Below are 15,910 nucleotides of genomic sequence, written 5' to 3'. Positions count from 1 at the left end.
TTTTTTTTGCCTCAAAGGTCCTTTTACAGAATGGCAAAAAATCACAATAATTTTAAAATTGTGACTATTAGATAAAAAAAACACTTTCCAACTTTAAAATGAGGTACCTTGACACTATTTTGTCCAACACCCTGTGATAAAAAGCAAATGGCGCCAAAATGTCCATATTTCAACTAAGTTGTAGCTAAATAATACATTCCAGATTGAATATAGTGGTGCACAAAGCATGCCCGCGGCACACACATAGGGTAGGTTTAAGAGGCAGGCGCCTCACCGTAGGTGCTGCCGCTGTCTTGACAACGCGCATGTATCGCAAGACGATAACAAGGTTATCCCCCCCATACCTGCGCGCCAATCCAATTAGTCCCTCGCTGCTTCCTGCCTGGAACAACCAATGCAGCCGGATCTCCCAAGGGACCCGGTCCTGACAGCGAATGGGGCTTTTAGTCCTTTCACTGGCTGTCCCCAACACAAATTGGATCTCCTGTTAACCCCTTCATTGGCTTCTGCTGCAAACAGAAGATGTTCAGTCAATTTTGCTAGAAAAAGGCGGGTGAACAGCTTTGCTCATGTTGGTACAATTTCTCATCACTGCGTGCCCTCGCCCAGTGGCCTAACGCAAGTGATGGGGCCCTCATGCAGAATGTGGTGAGGGCCCACGAGTCTCCTATATCTCCCTGTCCCCTTCCTTTGATAGTGTTCTCTTGCTGCTCATCTCTACAAGGTGGTCCTCACATTTACAAGAGTACAGAGGGCTCTTTTTTCAGTCTACTCATAGGAGGTACTCTCCTCCTCTGCACTCTCCAGAGGTCGTCTCCTGGCCATTTATCGGATGTTGTGTCCTCTCCACCCCTCAGAGGTCCTGGCCTTCTCCCCATTAAATGATACCCTCCAGAATTCGAGTCGGGGTACCACGCGGGTGGACGGCGCGCGGTACCACGCGGGTGGACGGCGTCCCCCCACTTATTTTACCGGGGTGACGCCGTCCCCCCTGCCAAACAGCTGGGCTTTATCGAACTGCCAGACCTCCCGAGGCTTCGCCGGGAGCAACAACGCCGCTGAGGCGCGGCGCAACTTCACTTTTAAAAACAGTGCCTGGACACTTTTAATCACTTGCCTTATTGCTTCAGGGGCTGCGCCGAGGTCATCGCGCACCCCTTATCCTCTTGGGATTCCCTTCTCTGTCGCCGCCAGAGCGCCCCACGCTGAGCGTTCCCTCCCCCTCTGATGGCCAGGTCACGAGGGCGGGGACGGGCGTGGCGACCATCTTGGGCTGCTCTCTGGTTGGCGGGGCAGCTCCTCTGTCCCTCCCCCCCTGGCAATTTCTTCCTGTCGGGCGAGTCCCGCCTTAGCTTTATCGAACTGCGAGACCTCCCGAGGCTTCGCCGGGAGCAACAACGCCGCTGAGGCGCGGCGCAACTTCACTTTTAAAAACAGTGCCTGGACACTTTTAATCACTTGCCTTATTGCTTCAGGGGCTGCGCCGAGGTCATCGCGCACCCCTTATCCTCTTGGGATTTCCTTCTCTGTCGCCGCCAGAGCGCCCCACGCTGAGCGTTCCCTCCCCCTCTGACGGGCAGGTCACGAGGGCGGGGACGGGCGTGGCGACCATCTTGGGCTGCTCTCTGGTTGGCGGGGCAGCTCCTCTGTCCCTCCCCCCCTGGCAATTTCTTCCTGTCGGGCGAGTCCCGCCTTAGCTTTATCGAACTGCCAGACCTCCCGAGGCTTCGCCGGGAGCAACAACGCCGCTGAGGCGCGGCGCAACTTCACTTTTAAAAACAGTGCCTGGACACTTTTAATCACTTGCCTTATTGCTTCAGGGGCTGCGCCGAGGTCATCGCGCACCCCTTATCCTCTAGGGATTCCCTTCTCTGTCGCCGCCAGAGCGCCCCACGCTGAGCGTTCCCTCCCCCTCTGACGGGCAGGTCACGAGGGCGGGGACGGGCGTGGCGACCATCTTGGGCTGCTCTCTGGTTGGCGGGGCAGCTCCTCTGTCCCTCCACCCCCTGCCACGCCCTGCTACTTCCGGTTTCACTACTTATGGCACTACTATCCCGGCCGCGCAGCGGACGAGCGCAGCGGGCGCGACGAAGGCGCGCCGAAGTTGCGCCTAAGTCAAGCCCGTCTGCGCCCGTCCGCGACGGGCCGGGACCAGGGGCCTCACCCCCTGCCTTTTTGTTGTCATACACGCCTGCACAACTCTTCTCCTGCACCGCTGATGTGCCTCTCCCCCATACCCTCATGCAGCATCTTGTGGCATTAGATATCTATGTCTCCCATCCAGACTGTGTTGTGCCTCCACGCCCCACTCCTCCTTTGCCTGCACAGGACTCCGGATCTTCCCCCATTGGACCCTCATCACCCCCTCACATTGCTTCTGCCTATCTCCTTAACACTCGCTCGGCAGGCAAGCACCAACTTGAACTGTTTCACCTTCTTACCACAGACTCCCCAGATATTCTGTTCTTAACGGAAACTTGGTTTTCTGAGGCTTCTCTTCCCGACATTCTTGCCATCCTTCCCGATTCTTACTACGCCCTCCGGGCTGACCGCCCCGTGGGCAAGACCGGGGGGGGTGTCGCTATGATTGTTCGATCTACTATCCAATTCCAGCTTCTCTCCCAATCATCTATAGCTGGGGTGGACTTTCTGGTCGCCCGTTCCTCTAATCTTTCCGCACCTCTCACGGTCGTCCTCGTTTATCGCCCTCCCCTGAGCATGCCCCTGTTTGTGGCCTCCCTGCAGGAACTCCTCGCTACGCTTGTAGTCAACAACTCCTCCGTTCTCCTGCTAGGCGACTTTAATTACTGGCCTGGCGACCCCAGGGAGGACTCAGCGTCCAAGGACTTCACGGCCACTCTTTTATGCCTCAACCTTAAATCCCATGTACTGGTCCCTACTCACAATCTTGGACACATTCTGGACCAAGTCTGGTCATCCCAGGACATAGTCTCCCCCCCCAGCATCCTCCCTTGTACCTGGTCCGATCATTCTCTCATTTCCTTTACCATCAACATTGGTTCCCCTCATAAACCCCCTCGTCCCAAGAACGTTTTCTCTCGTAGCTGGAATCGTGCTGACTTGTCTTCCCTCTCTCGTTCCCTTGCTTCCTCTCCTTCCGACCTTACTGGCATTTCTCTTGACTTACAGGCCGCTGCAGTTGGCAACTGGCTATCTTCCGCATGCGATTTAGTAGCCCCCCTTAAGTTAGTCAAGTCCATTCGCCCTCATGAGGCCCACCGTTGGTTTAACTCGGAACTCAAGATCCTCAAATTGGAACTTAGACGCTCGGAGCGCCTTTGGCGCTGTAGCTACTGCCCCGACCTCAAGGCCAAATACAAATCTCTTCTTAAAGAGTATAAGAAGGCCATTCTGGCCACAAAGACCAAGTATTTCTCCGAACAAGTAACTCTTTCGGCCAACAAATCCAAAGAACTCTTCTCCTTGGTCAACAATTTAGCCACCTCTGATCGTGCTTGCCCTCACTTTACTCCCTCCCAGGCCCTCTGCTCTTCGTTAAACAACTTCCTCATCGAGAAGATTGTTAAAATTAAATCTAACATTTCTGTTACTCCTTTTACTCCAATTCACTCTGTTCCCTCTGCGCCTAAATCTTCCTTTTCCTCTTTCCCGCCCCTCTCCTTGGACTCTTTCTTAGCTCTGCTCACTAAAACCAAGTCTGGCTCTCCCACCGACTGTGCCCCTGCCCGCATTCTTAAAACTCTCTTCTCTTCCTGTCCTGCCACCCCTCTTTCCCTCCTCAATGCCTCTCTTTCCACCGGATTGGTCCCTTCTTCATTTAAATCTGCTATTGTTTCCCCCATTCTTAAAAAACCTGGTCTTGATTCTTCCCTCCCCTCTAATTTCAGACCCATCTCTCTTCTTCCCTATCTTGCTAAAATTCTGGAATCTTACGTCACCTCCTGTCTCTCTGCCTATGTCGAACAGAACCAACTCCTTGCTTCTCACCAAGCAGGTTTTCGCTCGGGTCATTCGACCGAAACCGTGGTGCTAGCCGTCCTTGACGAGCTGAAAGCCAAGGCCGACGTCAACTCTCCCCAAGCTTTGATTCTCCTTGACCTGTCCGCTGCGTTTGACACGGTCGACCATAACATTCTTTTGGACCGTGTCAGCGCAGCGGGCATACAAGGCCTTGCCCTTTCTTGGATCACGTCCTTTTTGACAGGACGTTCTCAAGCTGTTCACCTCCCCGGCTTTTCCGCTCTCCCCCTCCCGGTGCCCTGTGGGGTTCCCCAAGGTTCCTCCCTCTCTCCCCTTCTTTTCAATCTTTACATCCATCCACTTATCTCTTCCCTCCTTGAGCTGGGGGTCTCTGTGTATAACTACGCAGATGACCTCCAGCTCGTCTTTGATCTTTCTTCTTCTTCTCACTCTCTTTCTATCTTCTATTCCACTATGGTCTTTATTTCTGGGTGGATGAGCGCCAACCACCTCAAGCTCAATCCAGATAAGACCGAGCTTGTCTTGACTGGCGGCTCATCCAGGCCTTGGTCCCCTGCCTTCTGGCCCCCTATTCTTGGCCCCCCTCCCACTCCGGTTCCCTCCGTCAAAACATTGGGCATCAAGGTCAGTCAGGACCTGTCCATGCATGGCCAGGTCAGTGCCGTGGTGTCCTCCTGCTTCCTCTCCCTCCGGATCATCCGGAAAATCTCCCGCTTTTTTTCTCTGGACTCTCTCAAAATCATCATCTCTGCCCTCATCACTTCCCGCCTTGATTATGGCAATAGCTTGTTCGCAGGCATTCCTGCCTACGAAACCCGCCGCCTTCAAGCTATCCAAAATCAGGCTGCCCGTCTTATCTTTCACTTACCCAAAAATCATCACATCACTCCTGTCCTCAAATCCCTCCACTGGTTACCCATTCTGCAGAGATCTTTGTTCAAGCTAGGGTGCCTTGTTTATCGGGCCCTTGATCACTCTGCACCGGCTTTCATCAATTCTCTGATTTCCCGTCACACCCCTGCCCGCACTCTCCGTTCATCCTCTTCTGCCCTCCTCACTGTTCCCCGTTTCCACAAATCTCGCACTGGTGGATCTAGATTTTCTGTTCTTGCTCCCCGGTTCTGGAACTCCCTTCCTCTCTCTTTGCGTTCTATCCCCATTTTTTCACACTTTCGTAAAGCGCTAAAAACTTTTCTGTTTGCCCTGGCCTACCCCCGCTAAACCTCCTGGCCCTGTCTGTTCTGTTCCTTAGAGCTCTCAGCGCCAGGAAGCCGCTTTGGCCATCGTGCGCTCTACAAATAATTTCATTCATTCATTCATTCATTCATTCATTCATTCTTTGGCCTCTCTGGGACAAAGAGCTCGGCACCTTTCGTGACGTCACTTCCTGTCGTGACGTCACTTCCGGTGACAGCGGCCCCCAACATTTTTATTTAGGACTTGTGCCCTGATACCCTCTCTCCAACCAGTGTGACCCTCTGCAAATATAGTCAAAGCTCCGCACCCTCTCCCTGGCCTTAGGACGTTCTTTCATTCGCTCCCTTCATCAGAGGTCAGGGCCTTCTCCAGGCCTCGTGGGTCCTTTTACTCTCTTCATCCTCTGGGATCCACTCTCTGAACAGATCCAAATGTCTGCAAGGACCAAGGTGGAGAATATTCATTCTACACCTTTGAGCAGGACAGCGCATCACTCCACGTAACATCTTCTGCGATGCACAGCAGAAAAAGAAGAGTTCAACCTCCCTCACACAATCTCACCCTTGCATCAATAAAATAGCTGAACCATGAGTGCCATTTCCAAGTAACCAATGGCTGATGAACGGGGCTGATTAATATGTGAATGATACTTACAACAGCAAATGGCCATTTGGTCACTCAACATTTCACCTTCTCTAACTGTATAGATGGTATAAGCTCTGCAAGAAAGCTTCAGCTGACTCTCGACATATGTGAGAAACCCTGAGACAGACGCGATGGGGACACTGGAGTGACAGAGTAAAAACTAACCTTGAAACTAAATAGGGTCTGCGACGTTGAAGGTGGCAGACAGTGCTTGAAATGGAAAAATAGAAGTGCAGGTGCACTGTACCAGAGTACCTGCTTGTTGCTGAGAAGTTTCGGTACTCTCCAATTAAAAGTATAGCATTTCGTTTGAGAAGTGCCGGTACTCTCCCTCCCAAAATAAAAAAGTGCCGGTACTCTGTACCGGACAGTCCCGGCCCATTTAAAGCAACTGGCTGACTAGCTCGGTTCTCCACTACTGCCACCACTGCGCATGCACGCGGGGCATCTGACCAATCACGAAGAGCTTCAAATTCTGATTGACAAGCAGAGCACACCTCAACTCTTAGCAACAAAACCTGCTTATGGGAAAACCCAAGTCATGAGAATAGCTATCCAAGACATGGTGGGACATGTGCGTTTGTGAAAAGCTGCGTGAAGGGAGCGAGTAATCACCTATCAAATTTGTCGGACCATTAAAGATGACGAAAGGTGACCAGCAGCCGGTGCGGTGAATAATCATGCTCACACCAGCTTGCATGGACAGGCATACACATATTGGACATGCACAGATGAGGAGGATGACTCAAGTGGACTAGGAGCCAGTGAGGTGGATAATCGTGGGTCAAACCAACATGCCAGGACATGCACACGCATCAGACACACACGGATGGAGATGAGCTTAGAATCAACCGAGAGTGAGTGAAGTGAACCATCCAAGGTCAAGATAACTTGTGCTGGATATGGAAGAAGCAAGTAAAGAGGGCTGCAGAGGCCGGTGCACTGGAAAATGGAGATTCACTTCCACCTCTCCATAAAAACAAGCAGGTGACGACTACCTGGTGGACCAGGAGTCGTCCTGTGTAAGATCCACCCACACCGGATGCTGGCAGACGGAGATGGTCCTAGAATGGAACAAGACCTTTTGAGGGGAGCAATCGTGTGTCAAACCTACCTGGCCTGGGAGCCACTGCAGTAGACAGTATAACTCAAGGTATAACCCACACACACATACATAGATGATCAGAGGATGGGATTGAACCCAGTGAAGCCGGTAGTCTTTGGGGAAGGAGGAAACGAGGTCAAAGCTACCTGCACTGCATGATCTGACTCAAGAAACAAACACATGCATAAACAAACCTTGTAGCCACAGAGGTGGTCATTCGGTGGTCAAACTGTCTGCATTAGACACAGTGACACAGGATACATGCATACATATGCTTGTGCAAGCATGCACGTGCGCTCACACACACTCGCACACATACACAGATAATGATGACTTCTGATTGGAAATCAGCAAATGTAGGTCAAACCTGCCATTTCAGAGTTTTCTGGCACATAGAACAAACATATAGACATACATATGTACACAGATACACAAGGACACCAGAGCACACACACAAAGGCACAAAAGATGACCCTAGGGATCTCCCCAGTCCCGAGCACTGCCATTAAGAAACTTGGTTTCTGGATGGACAAAGATCTGACTATGGAGACCCAAGCATGGTAGGTGGCAGGCACATGCTTTGGGCTTTTGAGAATGCTCCACAAGATCCTCGAGCGAATCCCCATACAGCTAAGCGTCGCGACCATTCATTCCTTGGTCACATCATGTTTGGACTATGGTAACTCGTTCCTTCTGGGTGCAGCCAAATATGGTATTAACAAGTTACAGGTAGTCCAGAATGCAGCGGCCTAACTTTTGTGTCAAATCCCAATGAAGGAATCAGTGAGTACACATCGCAGAAACTTACACTGGCTCACGATCGAGGCGAGAATCAAGTTCAAAGCACTCTGCCTAACCCACAGAGCCATAAGTAACAAAGGGCCAAGAAAGATCAGAAATTTGGTGTGCCTATACCTTCTCAACAGATGTCTGAGGTCAGGCACTGAGGGCCTGTTAAAAACCACCAGAATAAAAAGGGCCAGATGGGGAGGAAAAGCCTTGTCCCACCTGGCACCCAAACTATGGAATTCACTTCCGCGGGAGATCAGATTTACAGCCCCAGAAGCAACCTTCAGAAAAAACTGAAAACTTGGCTGTTTAACAAATGCGACTAACCTCCCCCCTCCCTTGCTACACCATGTCTTAATCCTAGCACTGGGAAGCCTTTGGGTAGCCATGCGCTCCCTATATCCTAATAACAATGGCACAGGAGCATGTGAAGCGGACATTCAGGGGTCGGAATACCTACGTGCTGACACTAGATGCACCTACATGTAAACAAGGAAAGACACAGCAGCCACTGAAGTGGGCGGCAGGGGGTCAACCTACTGCGTTAGGCACCTTAACCACATCGCTGCGGCGGCTATTCCGCCGCAGCGCTAAGGGGGCGGGGGGGCCACGTGGCGGGCGCATGCTGGTGACGGAACCGCTCCGTCACCAGCCGCGATTGAGCTGTGCTCATGACGGAGCGGTTCCGTCATGGCCCTGCCCGCTTAATAGAACGCGCCGCGCAGGCGCACTGGGCGGGCCATGACGGAACCGCTCCGTCATCGGCACAGCGCCACCGTGGCTGATGACGGAGCGGTTCCGTCATCAGCATTGAACCGGTTAAGACAAGATTCACACATCTACAAACAAAGATGACCTTGAGAAGAGACCAGGGTCAGAGGGTGGACAGTTGGGCGTGATGTCAACTTGTGCTGGAAACAGACACCCAAGAGATACAACCACATCCCAGGCAGAGGCAGCACACAACAGCTGACGGTGGTGGTACCTACCTCTTTGGGGGACTGGATGGCGATGAATTGATCGAAGATCTTGCGCGCCTTGCCCTGTAGTTTGGCGTTGGGTTTACTCTTCTTGTACTCCTCACAGGCCATCCAGAAGTCCAGGTTTTCCTCGCTGAACTCGGTCTGGAGGAAGCCGCGGAAGGCGGCCTTCCCATCTGGAGAGCGAAGAGAGAGGAGGGCATGTTACTGAGGCCTGAGCCCCACTCAACATCTTATGTCACAGAATGTCTTATTATTAACCATGTGATATGACTGAAGCTCGCACTGTCACTCAAGCGCTCACTAGATAAAATGTGACGTCGATCACTGTCTATCTTTAGAATCATGATAACCTCTCACCAGCAACACTTAGATGCCACAAAACATATGAATATAGACAATTTCGTGTTACTGAACATCTTAAGACATGCAGTGAAATGTAATAAGTTATATTTAATTTCTTTAACATCTTAGTATATAAAGTTTGATGTTACCTAGAGTTTTATATCAAATGTGCTGTCACTCAACATTTTATTTTGTAGCGTAAGTGCTGTTATTGTACATGATATCTTGCAGTGAATAGCTTGGACTGGTGTATCTAAACAGCGTATTCTCCTCCGTAATGGTGGAGGAGCGTCGCCACACTGGTCAGAATCCACCGCCTCATCCACATTTGGAGTCTGACTGCAATAGATGAACCGAATGTATGACGTTACAACGCATGCTTTTACCACGCATGATGTTACAACGCAGGTTTTACTACGCATACCATTACAACGCATTACACTTGGGGGTGCTGGATAGTGAATAGTTTAATTTACTATTCCAACTCCAGTCCCCGTGGATAGTAGGGAAGGTGTTGGATAGTAAATTAAACTTATTCCCTATCCTAGAGCGCCCCCCAGTGTAATGCGTTTTAATGGTATGCGTAGTAAAACCTGCTTTGTAACAGCACTGCGTGGTAAAAGTTGCGTTGTAATGGTTGTAAACCGATGAACCTGCTGATGTCGCTGCCGCATCGATAGAGCCATAGGATACATCCAAGAGCAAGCGCACTAGTTGCCCGCCCTGCTTTGTGAAGAAAATCGCTTTAGCAAGGTCTCTACATCTGATAAATGGAGCCGCTAAAGCAGGCCGTCTGACAAATTTACATATCACAAAATATTAAAGCATGGGCCAGTATCCCTTTTATATAAATTAGTGGTCGTGGCAAAGAAAGTCGGCCATGTTGGGTAGGTATGGACAGGGCCGGCTCTAGGCTCACGGAGGCCCTGAGCAGGGAGTGTAGGTAGGGGGCCCGAGGCTGCCAAATCCCTGCCAGGGGCCGCCATGCAAATATGTATCTAAGGATATATATTGGCGTGGCGGCCCCTGGGGTTTGGCGGCCCTGTGCAGGTGCACAGCTTGCACATGCCTTAGGCCGGCCCTGGTATGGAAATCAGATACTAGTTTGTTTGTGCTTGGCGCTTTCTTATGTCCACAGGAGCTTCCACTCATGATGCAAGGACTGTGGTGAGCAAGACCTGGAGTGGGTTACCGGAAAGTAACGAGGCGATTAACACCATTCCAGTGCCTTGACACCAGACATAGGGAACTCTTACCGGGAGTTTTAGGCGGAATGTGATGTTGTAGAATACATAAAGTGTAATGAAGCACCTGATCACATATTTTGTGATGCCAAAAGACCATTTTATTGCACTTCACTTCAGGGCTCATGGGCACAAATTCTCTAAGGGAATGTGCCAGGCCTTTGGTAAGGCCTGGGTGAGGCCTCCTTCCTTTCCTGTTGGTAAGCACTGCAAGTTAGGCTGTTGTTTACTATGATGAAATAAAAGCCGTGTTTTTTTTGTCGTTTTTCATTGTCCAAATAGTAAATTATAGAAATTCGAAAAGTTTGCTTTTAATAATGATCGTGCAGGGAGCCCTATTTTACGTGTCACTAAAATCACCTTCAAATATTTAAAGATGCAAAGATTCTTGTATGCAAATGTAATAATTATGCATGGCTTGGCTGTGTTTCCAAGAGGAGTTATTTCTATTGCAATTGCGTTTATATAGCGCCTCAGATCCCTGATGAGGCCCTGAAGTGCATTGGCAGGTAGGTAGCATTCTAGTCTTTGCTGCATTCCTCATAAGAGTCGCGGAGTAGGCCGCGCCCACTCCACTCCTGTGATGTGATGTGGTTGACACTCCCAGCACCCACCCACATGCAGTAAAATCCTCGCCCCATTAATACTCACACTGATCCGCCAGCAGCTTGTCAAGAGACTCTCCCCACTTCAAGGCTTCTTGAGCAGGCGGCCTGCAGGAACAAATAACAAGAGACAAACAATGAGGTCAGGCAAGGACAGGCAGAGTGGGCTCTTGTAGTAAGACAGACCGACAGCAGGGGGAGCTGTCGGTCAAAGGAGGCTTTTGCTAGTGTTACACAATTGCAGCAGAAGAACAAACTATTGTGACTTTGGAGGGATGGGGGGGGGGTGAGAGGGGCAGCTCCTGCCATCTATCACTAGAAACCCTCCCTCCACCATGGAAGGGTAAGATTTTTTGGAATGTTGGTACATTCAGTTCTGGGCCACTCTCTGCTGAAAAAGGGTAGCCACAGGAAAAGGATTTAAATGGGATGCGCAGGGTAGCAGAAGTGGAACACAGCAACCCCCAGAAAATCTTATTTCCCATGGGGTCAGTGCTGAATGAAAGAGATTATAGGCAGCTGCTTTAGAGCATGGCAACAAGAAGCCACACGAGGGTGCTAGACTGTAACAAATGACCTTAAAGTGGGTTTGTTGCTAGGCTAGGAAGAGCACTCAATTGGAGAAAAAAAAATTGCTTGGGACTCAGAAATTCTTACACCAAAGCTATCTAAACGAACTGTGGCTGTGTGTGTGCACCCAGATAAAGAATTCTATCCAACCTTTGCCACAGCATGTCGACATCTCAACAGGCCTTCTAACTACTTGGCTCCTACTCCGGAAGAAGAGATATTCTGATGCCGGATTTAACGATGGTGGCACCCTGTATGAGACTCATATTTGGCGCCCCTGCACCCAATGACCACCTCCTCGGACTCTCTCACTACCACCGGGCAAAAGTGCCCATCGTCTCTCCAATCATAAGTTATTGCTAAACACAGCGCCCCCCTGAGGTCAGCGCCTCCTCCACATGTCAGCTCCCAGTGTGGCCGCACCAGTCGCACTGCCCTAAAGCCGGCCCTGATCTGATGAGATACATCTGTGGGAGGTGAGGATGGTGGGAGCTGAAGGGGGCTGCAGTAAAGATGGATTGAATGAAGCTTACAACTGGGAATTAAGTTAGATGCTTGTCCAATGTTCGCCCACAAAGTAGGAGACAGGCCCACCTCGCAGCATGTCGACACTGCGCTACGACTCAAGTACCAGTTCCTTCAGCGATATTGGTTCAATTGAATGGGAAGCGAGACTACAAATCCCAGAATGCAGCGAGATGTGAAATTAATTTGTAAGACTGGAAACATAACATGAAAATTTGCTAAACACTTGTACAGCTCAATTGGTATATTGAGATATGATTGATAGTGATAACTAACTCAATGTTATTTATTTTATTGACTTCTGGAGGGAAGAAAGCTGAATGGAACGACGGGAATTGAACCTGCTTCCATGAGGTCAATCACAGATCCCTGCAGTGAATGCACCAGTGCCCTGAATCACCAGACCCGGCCTAAAATGAAGAGAGGAGGCGACCTTACTCTAAGATCTGACCTGCAAGCGGAAAGCATAGGAAGAGACCAGCATTCCACAGCAGGACCAAGAAAATGACATCACATAAGAAACAGGAGGCAGCCAGAGCCCCACCAGGCCATGAAAAGAACAGGAGAAAGCACCACAACCCACAGAAAACAACTCCAGATGAAACACCCACAGATTATCTGGAGAGAGTCACGGCTGGAGCAGAGGCTGGGCTCGGTAAGGCTGGGATCAGGGAGAGCTTCCTGCCTTCACCTGTGGGGGGCAGAGGCAGCAAACTGAGGCCTCTGAAGGGTTAATAACTGAAAGGCAGACAAGATAGGGATGCCCCTCCCCTGCTGATCTTAGCTCTTTACATATAAACAAACACTGGCTTGATTATTACAAGAAACTCTGGAAAATATATATATTCATTTCAGCTCCTGGGAAATTAGGATGTCCTTGACCCAGGTGACCTTGCAGATTTCACATCCTGTTCATCAGCCTCCGTCTCTGGGGTCAATGGGTCCCACCAGAGTTTGGCTGGACCTCCGCCCCCACATCTGGCTTAAGAGAGACCCATCTGAGGGGCCCGAGCTATGCACGCTGCGGCAGTGTAGACACTTAAGGCAGCAGATCACTCGTGATTTAAAGTGCACCGAAGTGCAGCACAATGGAAGGGCTGCTAAGCATGCGGAAAATATTTTCAATAAATAGTCCGATTTGCTCAGGGTTGGGTGACAAGTTTAAAAAGAAAAGCGAAAAAAGCCATACATTCTAAAGAAATCATGTGGAGAAAAAAAAATACGCGATAACACAAAATCATTTAAGAATTGAAAACACAATTGCGTCATAAATTACACAAGTTTTCAAACTTTCAAGGTAGGAACAACTTCAAATAAGTTAACAAGGCTAAACATTAGACACCCTATCGCAAGTTTTCAAAGAATGCCAGAAGCTTTCTAAAGGTGCATTCGGGGGGAGCATCAGTCGGCCTCACAAGTATCTGTACATTGCACGGGGTTTATTTATGCCTGGATGCAAAAGAGAGCGGTTCTCCGGGTACAGGGCTAGGCAGAGGTGGCGACAGGTATTTGAGGGCACAAATGTTGTTCCTTGCTGTGCAGAGAAGAGTAAAGATCACTTTGAGGACAATGAGGGGTGCAGGGGTGCTAGTACACAGAGGAGGTGTAGTAGGGGTCAGAGAAGATTACTGTAATATTTAGAATTTATTTAAAGGCCTTCACAAGCACCGTTGCCGGTCAGATTTGCCCAAGCACGTCTTCAAAAGAGAATTTTGTTTGAAAAACTATTTACTTTTGATTTGATTTTAAAGGATGATACCCAATGAGAGTTATATTTTTTGAAATGTTAGGTTTACAACAAATTACATGGTTGAGTGCTCCCCTTTTGCACTTGAGAAAGCCCAAGTAGTAGTAACATAAACAGGTTTGTGTGAGACACCAAACAGGCTCTGAACTGGAGAAAGGGGTGTGCAGGTTACAGAAGAGGAACTCCAAGTGAACATGGCACATGGCAGTCCAGAGGAAGATATAAAAAGAGGTTTTAGCAGGACATGATATATGAGGAGGCGATGGAAAGCAAAGATGGAGGTGTAACTTTCTGGTTCTTCTATATTTTCATGCGCACCCAATCTTAAAACTAATTGCATAAAAACTTTGCAAATTTTCAGTAAAATCACTGAGGGGGCGTGAATTTGTTTGGATTTTATGTATTATCTTTGCTCTCAAGCAATGTTGAACAACCCTCCTGGTGACTCTGGAAACCAGCGGCAGCTGGATGGAAACAAGAAAGGGTGAGGAGATGTGGTTGAAGACTAAATCTGTCCACGTTGGAGCAGAGTTCGAGTCCCGGCATCGGCTCAATATCCTGTGATTCTGTGCAAATTACTTAATCTCCCTTTACCTAAAAAATACAGCCTCTGATCTTGTGTAAATGGGGGAGCGCCACTGACTGCCTGCTCTGTACTGAGGGCCAGGAAAAATTGCTGCCATGCTCTGCCGATACTATTCAGCCCACATTTTTCTGCTGCCGCCAGAGAATTACCTTGAGAAGGGTCGAGCCGCCATGGTAACCACCTTCGTTGCTGGGGACTTTGCATCCCACAATCTCCTTCTGCACACATACCTGTGCAGGACGATGGCCCTTCAAGGAGCCCATCACTCTCCCGCACCCAGGCTAATACTGGAAGAGGCTGGGTTGGGCCCCCCTCTTGGTTGGGAAATTGAACTGCACTAAGGTACTGTGTTTATGGTCTCGACCAACTGGTATCGTTCACTAACTACCATCTTGTGTCCTGGTTGGATGGCCCCTGGCCGTCCGATGTCACAGTGGGGGTGTGCGTCGAACGGCAGGGGGCCGTCCGATCTGCGCACGCTTCAAATTCTCCCGCACTGCGGGGGAATTTGACGTGCATCAAAGAGGCTAACGGCTCAGCTTATGAGTTAGGTTTGTTGTTTTTGTCTGTTTCGTTGACTCCCATTTCAATGATAGCTGACTATAGGGTGAGGTGATGGGCAAATGGAAAGCTCTGGACCAGGCAAGGGGCACAGCCAAACACCCCAAACATGAAGTTAATTCAAACCTTAACACTCTTGCAAAAATTGACCACCTGATAGAAGAGGTGGAGCAGATGATTGGTCCCGACTGTCGAAACTTAGAACAAACTGTAGATAATTCCAAATCCCTACCTCACGCAGGGGCCATCTCGAAGAAAAAGCCTTGCGGTATACATCAGACCAGAAGCCTTCCAACAAAGAAAGGGAGTGTTAAACCTGTAAGAATTGATAGGCTTCTATTAGCCCAGATTGGGCCCAAGTCTACCTGCCTTCTGTCCCTGCCGGTGCTAACGAGCACGCTGATACATTGACTCAACGCTCATTACCTCTCCCTCTGTAATTTCGTGCAGCAATCGTTATTCTCTTCTTGCAGAAATCGCTCAGTCTATGAAGACAGCGGGGACGACTCATGCGCCTGTATCCCAATCCCCCCCAAAGGAGTATGTATTAGCTAAATGATGCCGTCACATTGACGAGCTTGGGGGGGTGGGGGATTGGAGATCTTAAAGTTACGGTCCTTAGCTTTTCTAATACCTTACAGCATATCCTTGCAAGGAGGAGCGGCCCTTGCAGGTCAGAGTGGTGGGGCCAGGTTGGGGGGGAGATTTGACAGACAACCACGAGGGGAAATGAAATGAATAATTAATGTTTCCTTGTTGTCGTACGTCGAAATCCCCCCACCTTCCCCAGCAGGCCCACCGCTCTTACCAGCAAAGGCCGCTGCTTCTTGCAAGCCCCTTTATACTAGTCAATATCCATGGTACTTTTGTGCACAAAGACCACAGACACCACAGTTGGGAAACCAAGCACCATAGAACCATCCAATAGGGGGGCCTTTTCCAGCTGTCTTACATGAGACCTCCTTGTCAGGGAGTCCCAGAGGGAGGGGCGGGCCATACCACTTCTATTAGGGGTACTCAAACTTGCACTCCTTTACTTCCCCATCCT

General features: G+C 49.7%; 1 protein-coding gene across 2 annotated transcripts in view; it reads right to left on the bottom strand.

Annotated features, from left to right (window-relative positions):
* The window catches only part of LOC144756287 (regulator of G-protein signaling 3-like), a 456,864-nt gene that overhangs the window by 28,886 nt on the left and 412,068 nt on the right, over nucleotides 1-15,910 (bottom strand). For both annotated transcript variants that reach the window (XM_078645947.1, XM_078645948.1), the window contains exons 5-6: nucleotides 10,920-10,981; nucleotides 8,689-8,855 (exon numbers count right to left, since the gene is read on the bottom strand). In XM_078645947.1, the coding sequence (XP_078502073.1) occupies nucleotides 8,689-8,855; nucleotides 10,920-10,981 (229 nt within the window). The remainder of the gene's footprint in view (nucleotides 1-8,688; nucleotides 8,856-10,919; nucleotides 10,982-15,910) is intronic.

The sequence above is a fragment of the Lissotriton helveticus genome, chromosome 5_1 (genome assembly GCF_964261635.1).
Source record: "Lissotriton helveticus chromosome 5_1, aLisHel1.1, whole genome shotgun sequence".
Lineage (NCBI taxonomy): Eukaryota > Metazoa > Chordata > Amphibia > Caudata > Salamandridae > Lissotriton > Lissotriton helveticus.
Note: the sequence above shows the minus strand (reverse complement) of the source record. Positions and strands in the feature narration are given on the sequence as shown.